The 18,175-nt window shown below is 43.4% G+C and overlaps 4 protein-coding genes across 9 annotated transcripts; 3 read left to right on the forward strand and 1 right to left on the reverse strand.

The window, feature by feature from the left end:
- Positions 1-16: 16 nt before the first annotated feature.
- On the forward strand, positions 17-2,650 carry LOC108016286 (phospholipid phosphatase 5). Of its 3 annotated transcripts, none has more exons than XM_017082920.4 (5): positions 17-167; positions 1,214-1,518; positions 1,587-2,005; positions 2,068-2,470; positions 2,522-2,650. In XM_017082920.4, exons 2-5 carry the CDS (start codon positions 1,268-1,270, stop codon positions 2,529-2,531), a joined length of 1,083 nt encoding a protein of 360 aa, XP_016938409.4. In that variant the 5' UTR covers positions 17-167; positions 1,214-1,267; the 3' UTR covers positions 2,532-2,650. The 3 variants fall into 3 exon arrangements, with proteins under 3 accessions (XP_016938409.4, XP_016938408.4, XP_036674895.3); XM_017082919.4 differs by lacking the exon at positions 17-167 and adding an exon at positions 320-576; XM_036819000.3 differs by lacking the exon at positions 17-167 and adding an exon at positions 320-576 and having other exon boundaries at positions 2,068-2,650.
- Positions 2,633-3,776, reverse strand: LOC108016287 (RNA-binding protein 42). Its single transcript, XM_017082921.4, has one exon. It carries the CDS (start codon positions 3,660-3,662, stop codon positions 2,745-2,747), a length of 918 nt encoding a protein of 305 aa, XP_016938410.1. The 5' UTR covers positions 3,663-3,776; the 3' UTR covers positions 2,633-2,744.
- A 376-nt stretch (positions 3,777-4,152) lies between these two features.
- Positions 4,153-5,755, forward strand: Rheb (Ras homolog enriched in brain). The gene is made up of 5 exons (XM_017082868.4): positions 4,153-4,521; positions 4,652-4,723; positions 4,826-5,033; positions 5,090-5,219; positions 5,276-5,755. Exons 1-5 carry the CDS (start codon positions 4,473-4,475, stop codon positions 5,363-5,365), a joined length of 549 nt encoding a protein of 182 aa, XP_016938357.1. The 5' UTR covers positions 4,153-4,472; the 3' UTR covers positions 5,366-5,755.
- Positions 5,756-6,984: 1,229 nt separating this feature from the next.
- CRMP (Collapsin Response Mediator Protein) lies at positions 6,985-17,936 on the forward strand. 4 transcript variants are annotated; one of them, XM_036819125.3, is made up of 12 exons: positions 6,985-7,123; positions 11,120-11,207; positions 11,269-11,332; positions 11,817-12,007; positions 12,065-12,141; positions 12,343-12,477; positions 12,538-12,600; positions 12,660-12,806; positions 13,040-13,278; positions 14,566-14,801; positions 16,427-16,900; positions 17,127-17,936. In XM_036819125.3, the coding sequence occupies exons 2-12, from the start codon at positions 11,129-11,131 to the stop codon at positions 17,204-17,206; spliced, it is 1,785 nt and encodes a 594-aa protein (XP_036675020.3). In that variant the 5' UTR covers positions 6,985-7,123; positions 11,120-11,128; the 3' UTR covers positions 17,207-17,936. The 4 variants fall into 4 exon arrangements, with proteins under 4 accessions (XP_036675020.3, XP_036675021.3, XP_036675022.3 ...); XM_036819126.3 differs by lacking the exon at positions 13,040-13,278 and adding an exon at positions 13,852-14,075; XM_036819127.3 differs by lacking the exons at positions 14,566-14,801; positions 16,427-16,900; positions 17,127-17,936 and adding an exon at positions 13,852-14,056.
- Positions 17,937-18,175: the final 239 nt, after the last annotated feature.

The raw sequence follows: 18,175 nt of genomic DNA on the forward strand, positions 1-18,175 counted from the left end.
TCGCGGCGAGTTGGCAGCTCAGTCGATAACAATCGTTATCGCTAGACCAATTTTGCTCTGCAATTTCCAACCGAAACGGCCGAAAGATGAGTGTTTTTGTCGCCGTGGACACGTTTTAATCGCAATGAGTTGTAACTGTTGCCGCCACGAACATGCTTAATTAACAGGTAAACCCGCCAAACAGCCCGCAAACTGCACTCTCTCGTGGAAGTGGAATTTGACTAACCAAAAGGGCAAACAGCTGTTGTTGTTTTCTAGTGCCATGGGAGAGGGCGGGAAGGGGGCTACTTCGCCGTTTGTTTTACGATGCTGTCGCGAGATTAGAGAAAGTTTATAAAGAGCCCTGCAATTAGCATTCAACGGCAGTCGCAAAGCAGTCAAGTTGAAAACACCTCGAGAGCAACAGCAACAAGTGGATGCCACAGAGCAAACAGTTCCAAAAGTCAACTCAAATATATCCAAATCCCGGAAGATCGGGTGATAATGCCCGACAGCTTTTCGGCGGACTTACGTAGCCGCCGCCGCGAAAATCCAATCGACCGCAACGGCAATATCGGAAGTATTGGCAAGGAACAGGTGCGCCAGCTAGCCAATATTGTTTATGACGCCTAGCTTATTAAAACCATCGTGTGTGCATATAGCATCCAAATGCAATACACTATGGCCGTATATTATACAGATCTGCCATACGTAACCGCGTTTGATGACAAACATTAACGCAAAGCGTGGCCGAGAGTGCACCGAAAGAAAAATCTGTGCTGCGATCAACGCATTTTTAACCAGCACATGATTTTTTAAAATCACAATGTTTTTAAAAATTAAAAAATTTTAAAGTTTTTATTTTATCCCGAACTTCTGCTACCAGCGGCTAAAACAATGGACAAATCGTCTTAAAATTATTTAAAACTTTTAAACACGCATTGTATTAAATAATATTTTTTCCTGTGTATGTATCTTATCTAGGAAATCGGAGGTTTTCACACCTTGCCCACTCTATCGTCAAACTGATTGGTTTTGGCCTAGCCTCCAATGGTATACTGTTTAATAACTCGATTTTTCTATCAAAAAACCTCTCAATCCGGAAGCACAGGAGATAGGGCCTATTATTTAATTCGGCCAAAAGCTTGCGTAGTTAAATACCTCTAATGTTTACCCCTACACATAAGTGCAACCATTAATGACTCGTCGTTTGCTTATCTCTTCAATTATTTAGGCGACAAGCACCGAACATAAGCTGACAACTGAATATTCCCAACGGACCAGCGAAATGCCGTCCGGCAAGGAAGGTCAAGAATCCAGGCGAACCCTCAGCGAGAGTTCCGCTGAGGACGTTGGACGCATAGGATCGAGGACCAACAGCGAAGGAATGTGGCGGAACGAGCTTTCCCTGAATGCGGACAGCAGCTCTGCTCAGCCCGAAAAGGGAAAGGAACGGAGTCCCAGCCCCGCGAACTCCATTATAAGGCTCAGCGATGCAGCGGATGTGGTACTCCGCGTTCTTCTTGTCATGACCTTCTTGTAAGTTGTTTTTGGCATATTCCCTCTGATGACGAAATCAATTTCTGATGCATGAATCATTTCTGCAGCAAGCTGGAGACGATGACAGCCTTCAAGCGGGAAATCCACGAGGAGGAGCTCTGGCTGTACAAGAATCCCAGGAGACCGGACTTCGTGAGGGGCGGGGAGCTGCTCTTCTGGGTGATAGTGGCTCCCTTTCTGGTCACTGTGGCCTTCTACTGGTTCACCAAGGACAGGCACGACTTCAGAGCCGCCAGCTGGGCTTGGACACTGGGTCTGTGCATGAACGGCATACCTACGAGCCTACTAAAGATAACAGTAGGACGACCCAGACCAGACTACTTTTACCGCTGCTTTCCCGACGGCGTGATGGTCCTTAACACAACGTCCAGCAGTCTAGACACCTCCATATTGGACTTCAACTGTACAGGGCTTCCGGGGGACATTAACGAAGGACGCAAGAGTTTTCCCAGCGGACATTCGTCGTGTAAGTTGACTAGGACAATGGTCTTTGAATGCCTAGCTAACAGTATCAATTCGTTGTTTCAGTCGCCTTTGCAAGTTTCGGTTTTATCGCCTATTACGTGGGCGCCAAGTTACACGCCTTCGACATCCGGGGACGTGGCCACACCTGGCGGCTCTGCATCGCTGTGATTCCATTCCTGATCGCTCTTTTAGTGGCAGTCAGTCGCACATGCGACTACCACCACCACTGGCAGGATGTTACTGTTGGCGGGCTGATTGGCCTGTTTGCGGGTTACATAAGCTACAGACAATACTATCCCTCCATTTTTGGCCCTGATGCCGGCAAACCGCTGATCCGGTGGTTCAGGAGGGAGGGAAACAAATATAAGCGGCTAACAGGGAATGAGGACAGCGATAGCCGTGGCGAAAGGGACGAGGGCGATGCGGCGCGGAGACCTCTCCTCGCGGACAAGGAACAATCCAAAGGGTACTAAAAGCTTTACGTAATTTATAGTCAATTATTGCTTTCCTCTTTAAGCTCCTCTTAACTTATCAAACCATCGCTGTATTTCCAATTTACGAACGTGCTGCTGGGTTACCTCTTAATGGGTAGGGTTAGTGAGTAGTTTCTCAAATAAAACAGAGCTCGTCAATTGCTAAACGTAAATTTATTGCTCATCTTTGGCAGCAACCTCCAAAACAAATTTGCTACTTCAAAGTGACCGAAACTAGCCTAAAGGACAGGGTATGCACGCGCAGATTCAGTTCATGGAGTTAAACGCCTGCAGCAGCACCTGTTTCTCGCGCTCCTTTTTCTTGACTACGTCCAGGCTGCGCTGTCGCCAAGTGCTTTTGCGCAGCTTGATGGGCCGACTGCCCACATAGCGTCCGTCCATCTCCTTCATGGCCCGTATAAAATCGGCCGGTTCCCGGAAGCTGACGAAGCCGAATCCCTTGCTCTTGCCCGTACGCTTGTCGCGCACCACACGAGCTCGCTGGAACGAGGGAAACTTGTTGAAGGTCCGGGTCAGCACCTCGTCGTTCACGTCATTTCCCAGGTCGCCGCAGAAGATGCGGAAGTCATCGTCGGGCCAGTCTGCCAGGGAGGAGTCTTCCCAAACGCTGCCACCTGCTATCCTTACGGTTTTGCGGTCTTTCTTCTTGCGCTCCGTCGTCTGGAAGGACTGCAGTGCCGAAGAAGCGCGAGCAGCCTTGATGGCTTCTTCTGCAATGGGATTGGGGCCGGACTTCTCCGCCTTTAGCTTCTTCAGCTTTTGCGTCACATCGAAAGACACGGCGTTGATGTCGATGGATGGTGCTGCTGCTACTGTGGGCACGTGCACCGACTGTCGGCACTGGTACAGCTTTGGGGCACTGCTCAGGACCACGGGCGTTGCTGAGATCGGCTTGGAGCTGGAGGATGAGCCGCCACCACTGCCCGTGGGCACAAAGGTGGACATGAAGGTGGGTGGCGGCGGGATCGGAGGCGGGGGCACGGTCAGTCGAGATCCTCCATTTCCGTGGTGGTGCTGCAACTTGTTCTGCACGTTGTGGTACGTGTTGGCGGCGATGATGGGACGCACCTGGTTCGGCACGAAGAGGTTTCGGGCGGGTGGCTTAGAGATCTCCGCCTCGAAGCGGGAGAGCTCGTCCTCGATGTTGCGGCGCTTTGAACCCATTTGCAACGGGCTCGGATATACACGTTTAGTCAAAAATTCTCAAATCAAAACAAATTTTCACGAAAAATGCTGCAGTTGGTGAATTAATTTATCGATTACTTTTATTATCGATGATTGGTTGATTTTGCGGGACAGCAAGTTGACACGAGCGTTCACACAGTCCCCAGATGTAGCAAACGGTTATCAAATTAGACAAAATTAGGGAGTATAATTCCAGCTAAGTATTGATAATTATAGGGCAGTTAACAATGAATATTACAATTAACCATGAGTTTAGTTTGAATCTATTATTCATTTTATGATGCACACTAGTTTCGTTACTTTTTAACTTACGTATTTATTATGAAAGGAAATTGACTCGCAGCTGATGCGCGCGTTCACACCCTTACATTTATTGCAACTTGACCGTTAAACTTGCGTACCAACTCGCAGTGCGACCATAACTAGATTGCGGGCAAATACCAATTTTTAGGCGACTTAGAAGTGGTATTTCGGCGTCGCCCCCTCCACGCCCACACCAGCACTGACTCAACTCGAGAATCGCTGTTTTCTTTTCGACGAAAAAAATAATAATAATTGAATTAAAATCGTCGGAAAACCCCCAGCTGTGATAGCAACAAGTATCCCAACAAAGCAAAGTAAATCGAAGAGCAATATTCCCCTCACACGCAGTCACGGGCGCTCAGGCACACACCCACACAAGCGCACACAAAGTCGAAGGGGCGAAAACAACAACAACAAAAAAAGTGTGGAAAAGCCCCAAAACCAAGAGTTTTCTCGTTTTATTTGAGGACAATCGGTCATAGGAAAATGCCAACCAAGGAGCGCAACATTGCCATGATGGGCTACCGATCAGTGGGTGAGTCTCCCCCGCGAATTCCATTAGAACCCGCAGATGTTGTTGCTGTTGGGCACTTGTAATTGCGTAGTATTTTGACAACAGCAACAACGGCGAACAATTGCCCATAATAATTGCGCTTCACCTGCAGGCAAATCGTCGCTCTGCATACAGTTCGTGGAAGGCCAGTTCGTGGACTCCTATGACCCCACCATCGAGAACAGTAAGTGCCCCATCCCATCCGGATTCCCCAGAAGCCAGGATGCCACCATCGCTGTCGATGCTTTGAAGGCGAGACGTAATGATCTGTAATTCCCATTCGCAGCCTTCACGAAGATCGAGCGTGTCAAATCGCAAGACTACATCGTAAAGCTCATCGACACGGCCGGCCAGGACGAGTACAGCATATTCCCGGTGCAATACAGCATGGACTATCACGGCTACGTCCTAGTTTACTCGATAACCAGCCAAAAGTCCTTTGAGGTGGTCAAGATCATCTACGAGAAGCTGCTCGATGTGATGGGCAAGAAATAGTAGGCATCACCGTGGATTCCAGTAGAGAGTTCAGCTAATTTTCATTGCCTTGCAGTGTACCTGTGGTGTTGGTGGGCAACAAGACCGATCTGCACCAGGAACGAACCGTTTCCACGGAGGAGGGCAAGAAGCTGGCCGAGTCCTGGCGAGCAGCATTTCTCGAAACGTCTGCCAAACAGAACGAGGCAAGTACCAGGACCCTTTCATTTGGATAAAAGCTACTTAGCAATTTCCTCCGCAGTCCGTGGGAGATATATTCCATCAGCTACTGATCCTGATCGAGAACGAGAACGGCAATCCCCAGGAGAAGAGCAGTTGCCGCGTATCGTAGGGCGCCTGGATATCCAGAACTACGGCCGAACTGTTGGGAATACGGCGAATCGCTATGGCAATACGAAAATCGATTATCTCTTATCTACACAGTTGGGCCAGCGTGCACTGGCGGGGGCGGGCCGTGCCCCTTGTGCGCAGCAGGAAAATCTAAAAACTAATAGACCTAATAGCTTTAAGTCCACACAGCAAGTAACCAACATCAAGCGGCTTAGATGCGTCCGCTAACGCTGCCCAGCAGGTTTTGTGGTTCGCGTTTAGCGCAACACAACAGGTTTAAGTTAGTACACTTTTTTCACAACAACAATTCAGTTACAAAGTTCATATACAAATTCTACCAACATTTTGTTTTTAGTTTCAATTTAAATATAATTTTTCCAAGTACAAACAAGATTGTTTTCTGTTAAAAAGGGACTTTTCTTTGAATGACCAAAAGTTTCCTTTTCTCGAATATTTCAGTGGAAGGTAAGTAAATGTTTGCTGGAACTCAATGAAATATGAGTTATTAGTATCTACATTTCTAGAGTAACGCATTACTGGAGTTTTCTTCCTATAATTCTAACAATTCCATTTTTTCCAATAATAAACTCCAGTGATAAAACGAGATGAAATTGAGATAGTCGAGATGAATTGTACATTTCTTGGGAAATGGATTAGAAAACGCGGATAATAAGTTATTGAAGAGCAACTCAAACTCACCATCTACTGTTCCGAACTTTAAAATTTAAACAAATTATGCCTTTGGAATGGAAGAGATCATCCCGTGTAGTTTGGTAACCTTATAGTACTTATCTGGCTATAAGAGCCCTTAAAGCTATCGTAGGATATAGGTTGGTGAACAACTGGATGATTTAGTTAAAAAAGTTGTTAACAATTTAGGAAATTCCGATCATAAATATTTCATAATATATTTATGTTTAATGAATCCTGACATAGGTACACAGGGGAAGGACATCCCAATCGAATAGATAAATATGGGAAAATCGTTTGAAGAATTCTAAAAAGCATTTGGTAACGCTATCCATAACGGTTAATGTTATTAAAATATAGGGGGGACTCCGTAAACTGGCATATGGGGCTGCCACAGAAATGTTTTTTTTCTAAAATGGGGGTGGATCCATTATTGTAAATTCAATACGAATTCAGTGCTAATGGATTTCTGTGGTATATTTGATAGATTTTGTTTAGCTTCGATTTTGTTTTAAGGACCATACCAATAAGCCAAAATGATTTATGACTTATTGACTATACTTCGTGTGTCTGTTCAAAGACGGCCATTTAAAAATATGAAAATTTTTTTAGAAACAGTATTGTTGTATAAGATTTACATAAAATTGGAATTAAAACAAATCTAGAGTTTGTTTTTATCTTATTGCAAATTATCATATTATTGCAAAAATAATTGTTGCTTGCAAAGGATTGGATCGAGTGGCTATTTAACATTTTTTAAATCTGATTTCAACACAATTCTAAGCAGCAAGTAAGGTCTTTAAAAAATCTAATAATGTTGAATCATTTTGCAGGAATCCCCTTAAAAGTAATGCGGTTGAAAATGCCACCTAACAGGGCGTTAACAGTTAACAGAACTGTTAGGCGTCAGCTGCTAAAACCCACCACGAAAAGACGAATCACACCACAAGGCGAGTTCCAATTGGACCGAGAGTTAAATGTTTTCCGATTTTCAAACAGTGAACTTGTGCGTGCTCGAAAATTAAATTCGTTCATCATTTAAATCGCGTGAGATTGTAGCCATTTAACGGTAATACACAAAAAGAGAGCAGCGCGGACTTAATTCGTGAATGTTCCCAATGCAGAAGAAAAGCGAGTTGGTTTTTCTCAATTTTCTGTATTGCAATTGTTTTTCTGGCCGAGTTTGGGCGTGTGTGTGTGTCGTATGTGTATACTTGTGCGCAATGCGTGGGTATTTTCTCAGTTTTTCGTTCTATTTTCAAATTTTATTGGTCTCGAACGTTGGGCTACATATGTACATATGTGGTGTACCATTATTTGGGCCGTTAATTCGAAATTTCTCCACGCTGTAAACAGCATTCGCGAGTGCGTTTGATTGAGTGACGGCATTTCTCAGTCCCAAGATGTGCAGGCAGGTGCACTATGTGGGCATGTTTGTACAACTGCATTACCAACCCGCTAATCAGGTGCAATGCACACATCTCCGTCGCCGTCGTCGCATCCGAATCCAAATCCGAATGGGTGGGTACAGGCTTTTCTTGTTGCTTCCTTTCCGGGCCGCAGCCTTTTATCGATTTAATAACAAACGCGGAGCCGAGTCGTTGGACTCTGCAAACCGGCAATCGCATAACCACGACGTCTTATGCCTGATGGCGATGGAGGCGGAGATGGCCGCGGGAATTGATTTTACTGACGTACTTAGCCGTGCTTATAAATATCTGTTCAATGTACATTGTACAAGGTACATGTACATACATGTCTACACATGTTCATCGTGCTCGCACGGGCGCCTCTCTTTGAGGTCAGGACTTGATTTCTAAGTTCATCAAACTGGCCCGCGATAAGTGCTGCACGTTTGTCCATTGTACCATACCCCCTGGTATTTCTGGCACTACGAAACAAGGCTCGGCCCATCTGGAGGCTGATAAGATAAGTCGAGATTTTATAGCGGGCATAAAGTGGAAACCTGCCGATTGTGCCATAAAGGAAAACAACACGGAAAGAAAAAATAGCATGGTCATATTTATGGATGTACCTTCTAGTTTTTAGAAGCACATTCAAGTATTGCCCAATCTACTTGCTCCATAATTTTATTCATCCTTGCAGATGATATTACTGTTTTAGTCGGCAAAGCAAATGCTTTTAACCTAACCATGCTAGTGTACATCAATAATCATTATTTACAGTCCCTGGGAAAAATGTAAATCATTTTCAATATCTCGGTTAATATTAGAATCAAAGGACATCGATGCAATAAGAGAACCTATATAACAATTTCGAAAATTATATTGTGTTTACCTATTTGTACGATATTTCTAAAGTCTTTTTAAAGTTTTTTTAACAAAAAGAGAAAAAACACTTGATATTGAGCAAATAACAAAAAGATAGCAATATATTGTTGTCTTCAAACTTCATCGTTTTAAGTGATCTGATCCCAAACACACTTTTGTTAGTGTGCCACAAATATTATCTTTACATTCGTCATCTGTGTGGCATAGGAGTCATGTTGGAGTACTTAATTGGTACAGCAAGTGTCAGTGACTGATGCAAAATTACAAACATTAATAGTCAGCCGGCCTACGACCACCACGAAATAAAGTAAAGGCGGGGACCCAATCATTCGTATGTATTTTACAATTAAAGAGCACTTGCGACCTACAAAACGTCTACGGAATGAGCTTTGCACATTTTCCCCTACATTAATACGGCTGCATTAATTGCATTACATATGTGCCTACAAACCCACTTGTAAGCTAATATATATATAAAGTCGTATGTTCCGCGAGTGCACATATGTGTGTATATACCCATGCTAGCAGATAATCTAGATCATTGCATCCAAACACATGCACTGGCAGAGGGGCTCTTTTTGTTTTGGATGTGCGCCACCAAAGGGGAAAGTGGTCACTTATCCAATATTGCCGGGCTCCCAGTCGAAATTGAATAAATGAAACGCAGCCATCCTCCAACACGTCATGCACCCCAATTATCATTACCATAACTAAGTTTGCAGACGAACAGTTGCGGTAAAAGCTGTAGTTGCCAATAGGTAAATCATTTCGAGTATTGTCAAACTTATAAACACTCAGAGAAATACATGCTGGTCTTATATAAATCATCCCTATAGCCAATATACGATTTTTTGAAGTTCTTACTTTATCTCTTGTAATCTCCCTAGCAACTAGATCTCCGATTTTATAAAGTACCACAATTTCTTTGATTTAAGTTATGCAAGGTTTTAAAAAAGGAGTCTTTCATACCATATAAGAAAGTACAATCTAGAACCGAGTGTTTTTAAGTTCTTGCTAAATCTCTTAATTTCCTAGTCCTCTGTTTTTTTAAAGTACCTCAAAAACAACGAAATTATACAATTCCCTCGAGTAAAGTGTATACAAAGAGAGGGTTTTATAACATATAGAAGAAAGTAAAATCTAGAACCGATGTTATTTCAAAGTATTTCAAGACTTAAAAAGATTAATATCCGACTTCTGTTATTTTATTTCAAAGTATTTCAAGACTTAAAAAGATTAATATCCGACTTTCAAGCAACCAGTCTTCTGTTATTTTAAAGTACCTCGAAAACAACGAAATTGTATAGTTTCCTCGAATAAGGGGTATAAAAAGAGAGGGTTTAATAACATATAGAAGAAAGTACAATCTAGAACCGATGTTATTTCAAAGTATTTCAAGATTTTAAATAAATAATATCCCACTTTCAAGCAATGGTAGAAATTTCTTGCAGAAAACAGCCCGCGGAGAACCCTTCGCTGACACATTTTCAAGTTATGGTAGTGAAATAAATCACATTAGCCCACATATCTCCTGTGAGGTTCTGTCCCATTGGCCGCGGCTGTAGGGAACAAGCTCGTAGCAGCGCAACAAACGCTTCCGCACCGCCCTGACTTACTCTCTTTTTCAGTTTGTTGTGCCCGTGTGGCACAATTTGAACTTAGCGGCTTTGGGGCCACCGTCAATGCCATTCCCGGCCACTGTGACTGTGGTGTGGTGATACAACATCCGATGTGAGAGAGTGTGTGACGAGGGCGTAGTACATCACATTGGCACTCAACACCCATCACCAAATACATAACACACAGCACTTGAGAGGGCCCCACAGGCGGGGGGAGCAGGCAGCCAGCCAAGAGGTCGATGCCCGCTGGCCTGGTTGGCTGACTGGGCTATAACTGCAGCGCTGTGGCCCAGACGGTCGGAAGAGATGGCCCTTGTAATGGCTTAGGCGCAACATTAATATTCCGCCTGTTATGCAGTTACCGTCGTACTGTTGAGTTGTTGTTGTTGAGTTTGCCGGCGGAACAAAACGCTTCCAAAGTGGAGGAACCAATCTGCTGAAAAGACAAACGAGCTGCGATGACATTTGTGTCGCCGCACTGTGGGTCACAGCATCGCCAACCCTTCCAAAAGACCTCATAACTCCCCGCAGCACAGATACTTGTCGATTGCGAACGCGTACTCTCAAAACATATTAAGCTTTGGAGTTCTCTTGTCGTTTTTAAGAGCTTGTGAAAGGTACACTGCTGCACGACAGTGTTGGAATATGACATGATTATGATTATTGTTTTACTTAAGATATTATTTTATTTATTTGAGATCCAGTATAAATAAGAAAACAATTTAAAGAACTCAAACAATCTTCACAAATGTTAAAAGATATTATTTTTTACAATATCAACAGTGCGATCATTTTAAAAGAAAAATCGTACTTTAAAAGTTTATTTGCTTCGGGGACTTTTAAAAAAGTGTTATATTATAACCTTAAGACATTGAATAATGTTGATATTTTTTTAAAATAAGGGGTTTTATTTTTAAATTAAGGGATTATTTTTGAGTGCATGGGGCTATGTTTAGTCTGCGCAGTTTAATGCACGGCACGTGTCTGGAGCCTGTCCTCAAGCGATGCCTCCGATGAGTCATAGGCCACAAAAGGCCCAACAACCCCAACGAACGAATGAATGAAAAACGCCAGCTCGCGTGTCTGTGTGTGGGAAATGGGGAAATCCTCCCCAGTCTAGTCTAACATTCACTCACAGCACTCATTTAATTGCAGACTCTCGCCATGTCGACTAGCCCGAAACCGGTTAAGAAGGTGCCGATTCACTTGCAGAGCGCCCAGAATCGTGTCTACATTAAAAATGGTAAGCTCATTAACCGACTCCGTGTGAGAATCGCCAGTTAAAAACATTGATTTCGTTACAGGCGAGATCGTCAACCATGATAAGTCGTTCAAAGCCGACGTTTACATCGAGGACGGAGTTATCAAGTATGTGCAAAGCGTTTAAAAAAGAATAGTTGGATTGTCCAGCTGAACATTTTGGTCTGTTCGAAATGGTCGAATAATTTGTTTTCCTTTTTTTTAGTCATATAATCTAAGAAGCAAAACATAACTTATTAAATACTATCTGCTACGTAGCCTACTAGGGCTATTAATTTGAGCCAAATTAGAATAGATTGTCGATTAGGGCTTCGTCTTTCTGATTATGTTTCTAGGTTTAAACACAAGGTTTATCTAACTATGAGGACAGTAAAACGATTCTTAATTTCGCTGAATAGTGCTTTGAGCTTGAACTTTGGCACTATCATCACTTCCGATTACCCCAACCCAAGGACGACCAGGCTTCCACAAACTCCAACATTTGTACTAACATGAGTTGATTTCTTAGGGGCGTTGGCATGATTCACAAAAAAGTTACTCAAACCCTTACTCTACCATTATATGAACAATTCCACCCTTCGCTTCTTTCTAGGTTTGTGGGACCCTCCTCAGAAATTACGATACCGGGAGGAGTGCGCACCATCGACGCCAGCGGACTGATGATCATTCCCGGGGGTATCGATCCCCACACGCACATGCAGTTGCCTTTCGGAGGAGCTGTGGCCGTTGATGATTTCTACCATGGAACCAAGGCTGCCGTTGCCGGTGGCACCACCATGATAAGTAAGCGGTGGGATTACCACATTAATGTACTGGACTTACACCTGTCTATTTCCCCAGTCGATTTCGTTCTGCCCAACAAACATGAGTCGATGATCGAGGCCTACGACAAGTGGCGCAGCTGGGCCGATCCTAAGGTGAGAAATATAGATTCGAAAAATATATGTCAACTTACCTATTAGGTAGATTATTATCTTTGGTATTCCAGAGAGTAGTAAATATACTCTTTGGTAATATCTAATCTATAGTTTGAGTTTAGTAACGTATAATTTCTGTATGTAGACATAAGATTGGTTTAACAATACATTAAACCTTATTAAATTTGTATATTTATTCAGGTATGCTGTGACTACGGACTGCATGTGGGTATCACCTGGTGGTCCAAGTCGGTGTCTGAAGAGATTGGCATTCTGTGCAAAGAGCTTGGGGTGAACTCCTTCAAAACATTCATGGCTTACAAGGGGCTATATCAGGTAACTCGGATAAAATGTAGTACCATTGACTTATAATTTATGACTTTATACAAATTCCAGCTAAACGACTCGGACCTTTTGGATGTGTTTGAGCGCATTAGGCAGTTGAACGGTGTAGCAATGGTAAGTCTTCGGATTCCACCTCCAACTCACTTGTAGCTCAACTTTGTTCGTTTGCACAGGTCCACGCGGAGAACGGGGACATCATTGCGAAGAACACGCAGCGTCTGCTTGCCGAGGGCATCAACGGGCCGGAGGGTCACGAGCTGTCACGACCCGAGGAGGTCGAGGCCGAGGCGGTGCACCGCGCATGCGTGCTGGCCCACCAGGTAAGACCACTCCCAAGTCGCTAGCTATCTGGGAGGGACGGAGGAGGAGGAGGAGGCGGCGGTGTATGTCCATGCCGGCTAGTGCCAGTCACTGTGCCGCGCTGTAATTATGGTTTATTTACGTTACACATTTTGATTTCTTATTATTTCCATTGTGTATGATGCACCTTGTACATATTATGCGGTATGCGGTATGCGGCACTCGATATAACCCCACAATAAACCTATGTTAGGCCGACTGCCCGCTCTACGTGGTCCACGTGATGAGCAAGTCGGCGGGCATTGAGCTGGCCAGGGCCCGTCACCGGTACCGAGGGCGGTACATAATGGGCGAGACCCTGGCAGCGGCGCTGGGCACGGATGCGACCTGTTGCCAGCACCTGGGCTTCGATCACGAGGCCGCGCATGTGCTCAGTCCGCCCTTGCGGCCGGACAAGACGACCCCCGAGTTCTTGATGAAGCTGCTGGCGAAGTAAGTTGTGCCTGGGTTGACCCTCCGGGCCGGGACCGTAAATATCAGAGGGGAAAATGCCCCATGCGATAGATTAACTGAGGATATTTTAGATCTTTCCTCCACGACTTTATTTTTGATGTCAATATGCGATCATAGGCGTTGCTAAAGAACGATTTTGGCGCTGAGTTAATTGTTTTTAATAGAGACCACCACGAGTAATACAAAATGTTTGTAAGACATACTTTATAAAGACACATGGTTTTTACTATCGTGCAGGTCTCTAAACTGTAAAAATATTTAAGATTGGCTTAACAATAAACAAATTAATTATCGGTTGCCCTAACATCATCTCTTCGCATAGGACACATGTTTTTAAATGTATGTGAACTTGTAGTGATTACGGTCTCTGGTCCTGGGATTACTTATTTATGTTGATGCTGGTTAATCTGCATACTAACCGGGCCTGTGCTTTTGCCTGCTTAAATCACGTCCACTAACCAACTAAGTGCGCTCTCTTTCGATCTAACCCACTAATCCGATGACGTTTCCATGTTTGCCATTGCTTCACTCACACGCTCACACACCGTCCAGATGAAGACCCCGCTCTTTGTGTCCGGCCTGACCAGCAAATCCTCCGCCGAGCTCGTGGGTCGCGCCCGACGCAGCGGCTACTGCGTCTTCGGGGAGACGCTGGCCAGCTCCTTGGGTCGCTCCATGAGCGGCGTGCCCAAGGGCGACCGCATTTACGCAATCACCAGTCCCCCAATCCGCGAATCCGCCGAGACACCCAGGCAGCTGATGAAGTCCCTGGCCTAGTAAGTACTCTTCTGTTTTAGGCGGCACCAAAGACCCCTTTTGGTCTATGACAATTTTGTATGGTTATTTCGATATCCGAAAAGCAAATAATTGTAATTATTTCTGTAAATTTAACAAACGTTTTAAAAGAGTAATGCTTTTTTTTAATTGAAGTCTTTCTGAAGAATTCGCGGCGCACTGTCATTTTAATTTTTTAGTAAATCCATATTTTTTAAACAAATCCGATTGTGTCCAACTTTTACAAAGAAGTTTTTGAAAAATAAGGAAACCTATTTCGTTTTCGAAACTCCTTACAAATCAATTTGATAAGATAGCCTTAAACAAACTTTGGTTCCACGGGTTCAGGTTGTTAGAAGTAAGTACTCAAGATCAGAACATGTTCGCTGTTCGCTGCATTTCCCACCCTGCCGGTGATTGTTTGTTTCGTTTATTTTTTACCAACCACCATTAAGTGTTAAACATTCGTTTCATTACACAATGCTTCCACAGTGATGACCTGCAGCTGACTGGCAGCGACAACTGCACCTTCAACAAGGAGCACAAGGCCCTGGGCAAGGGCGACTTCACAAAGATTCCCAACGGAGTCAACGGAGTGGAGGATCGCATGTCCTTGGTCTGGGAGAAGGGCGTCCACGCCGGGCTCCTCGATCCTTGCCGCTTTGTGGCCGTAACCAGCACGAACGCGGCCAAGATATTCAACATTTATCCCCAGAAGGGACGTATTGGTAAGTTATTTAGAAAAAATTGGCTAACAAGTATTCGTATTCGCCACACAACTAATACTCAACAAAAATGATCCAAATTAGTTTTTTAAAACGCATTAATAAAAATAGTTTAAATAGGGCATAGTTATAAGTATATTGCAGTCCAAAATCTCTAACCAAGAATAAAAACCTTGACAGCAGAGCTGTTTAAAATCGATCAAGAACGGCAGAATAGCTCCTATTAAATCAATCGGGCTTAAATTGAATTTTTTATTATACCCGTTACTCGTAGAGTAAAAGGGTATACTAGATTCGTCGGAAAGTATGTAACAGGCAGAAGGAAGCGTTTCCGACCCCACAAAGTATATATATTCTTGATCAGGATCACTAGCCGAGTCGATCTAGCCATGTCCGTCTGTCCGTCTGTCCGTCTGTCCGTCTGTCTGTCCGTCCGGATGAACGCTGAGATCTCGGAAACTATGGGAGCTAGGCTATTGAGATTTGGCGTAAAGATTCCTGAGCTTCTTACGCAGCGCAAGTTTGTTTCGGCACAGTGCCACGCCCACTCTAACGCCCACAAACCGCCCAAAACTGTGGCTCCTACAGTTTTGATGCTAGAATAAAAATTTTAACTGAAGTGTATTGTGCTCATCAATACCTATCGATTGACCCAAAAAAAAGTTTGCCACGCCCACTTTAACGCCCACAAACCGCGAAAACCTGTGACGCCCACAATTTTCATGCTAGATAAAAAATTTTAACTGAAATGTATTGGTCTCGTCGATACCTATCGATTGATCCAAAAAAAATTTGCCACGCCCACTCTAACGCCCATAACGCTTAAATCTGTATACTTTGCTGCTTGCATATCTCCATATAGCTGAGTAACGGGTATCTGATAGTCGAGGTACTCGACTATAGCGTTCTTCCTTGTTTTTGTTCACAATTTGATGAGAGATTCTTTAGAACGTGAGTTTTATTTCCATGTCAATATACAACATAATGGGTTGGAAACGCATCCCTTTATGCACTACCTTGGAAGTCAACTTAAATTCAAAAACTTGCCGTTTTCTAACATTTAAGAACATTAACATTAAGAGCTGTGGGCAAAAAGTAAGGTGAATATATTTTTTTCCATTTTCGTGCTGTTGTGCACTATACATTTTTTACACCCGGCCAAATTATTAATAAGGAATATTATTTGAGCGTTAGGCGTCATTTGCGTTAACTAATTTGCCTAAACGGACCAGCATTTGGGGCAACAACTCGATCTTCGTGACCATTTCGCCAAAAATTCGACCCATATCGGTCTGCAACCACCGTACTCGGCTATTTTGGCTCCGTGTGACTTTTGGCTACTCCAAAAACTTAAGACTTCGGGGAACGCGTTTCGAGTCGATTGAGGAGATAAAAATAATTCGAAAAAGGCACTTATGGCTATCCGGGAAAGGGACTATTTGGAATGTTTCGAGGACTGGAAAAATCGTTGTCATAAGTGTATTTTATCGGGAGGGGATTACTTTAACGGGTTTGGAATTGTTTAGAAGACTAAATAAAGATTTTTCATTTTACCTTTCACTTTTTGCCCACAGTAGTATGTCTTTGCTTTATAATGACTTTCTTGTTCCTATATTGCCATTTTCTAGCTGTCGGCTCGGATGCGGACATTGTGATCTGGAATCCGAATGCCACCCGCACCATTTCCAAGGACACACACCACCACGCCTGTGACTTCAACATATTTGAGGGCATGACAGTGCACGGCGTCTGCGAGTTCGTCCTGGTGCGCGGAAGGATCTGCGCCGAGCGCGGAAACGTTCGAGTGGCGGAGGGCTTTGGACGGTTCATTCCCACTCCCGTTCGACCGCCGTTCGTATATGACATTATCGAGGGCAAGGTGCAGTCGCAGCCGGAGGAGCAGCACGAGGAGAAGCAGAACGGCAACGTGGCCAAACGGTTTGCCGAGCTGGACATTCAAATCCCGGTGCAGGAGCCCATCAGCGCCATGCTAGCTGGCAACCTGGCCATGCCGGCGGAAGGATCACTGTGCAGCACGCCTTCGGTCCGCGGGCGCGTCGATGGCAAGCGGGACTTGCAGGAGTCTTCCTTCTCCATAAGTGGTAGGTTATTGAACTCGGTTTCACAAATGATTCGATTCCATTTTAAATGTTCGGAGAACATTTACCTAGTTGTCATAGAAACCACTTTTTCAAACAGTTTTATTGGTTCGAATCAAATTAAAAATGGTTGGAGAATATCTATGTGACACCCTGGATAAAAACTAAGTTTGCAAACAAATACTATACCTGTATTTAATAAATATTTGTTATTCAAAACTCTTTGCAGAGGAACTCGACAGGTCTGGCGTTCGAGCATGCATTAAAGTGAAAAACCCACCTGGAGGAAAGTCTTCCGGATTCTGGTAGACCACAGGTCGTGACTTGTGTGGATGCGAATCGCACAATCTCCGACGACAGTGTAAGCCAAAGTCTGCGCTCATTCGATAACTAAACTGGCATTTAATATAGAACCCTGAAACAAAATCGTAATCTAACCAAATTTGAAATAAGTACATACAAGTATAACCACAAACCTATTAAGGAAGGATCATTCAATCTGCTTTGTCATTAAATATTTAGAACCGATCGCCTCTTGTTGATACCATTTTTGTTGAATTCTTCAACATTGAAGCCTTTAAGCAACTGTAGTCGACGGCTTGAACCGAGGACTACGAAAATCAAACAAATTTGCTTACTTAGGTGTTTTTGTTGAACACGTTTATTTTTAATACTTGATTATTTACAAGGAGACTTTGCACAATTGTTTGTACTCATGATAGCTAATAGGCAATCCAAGCAAAATCAAAAGGCTCGCAAGAATAACTGCGTTGAATACATAATACCATTGCAACAGTTTACTGATAACCGCTTTGAAGAAGAGTACATCGATCACGCCTCGAGAAACAAAGTACCGTTTGGGAGCAAATTCGGCATTTCATCTGAGGACTTCTAAAATTAGATACTTCAATCATGTTTTCGATTACAAATTATAAATGTGCAGAACTATTTATTATAAACACATACTTTATATACATATATTTCATAGCAAAAGCAGAACACAAAGATCAAACTAATAAACTTTACCAAAAAAAATAAATTGCTTGTTTTAATTTCTAACCATATGCTAAGAGTTTGGGATGATTGAAAAACAAAATCAAGCGAATCGAAAATAAGGTTCTGTTTTTAGCAGGGACCGTAAATAACATAGGATCTTATTTTAAAAAAGTCAAAATTAACGTAATTTTAACTCTTGTCCGCAAAGTTTTAAACAATCGGGCAATTCGGAGACCAAATAGTACTACATTTACGCTTAACTACAAGTTGTATAAAATTCAG

Source organism: Drosophila suzukii, chromosome 3 (genome assembly GCF_043229965.1).
Source record: "Drosophila suzukii chromosome 3, CBGP_Dsuzu_IsoJpt1.0, whole genome shotgun sequence".
In the NCBI taxonomy this organism is placed as follows: Eukaryota; Metazoa; Arthropoda; class Insecta; order Diptera; family Drosophilidae; genus Drosophila; species Drosophila suzukii.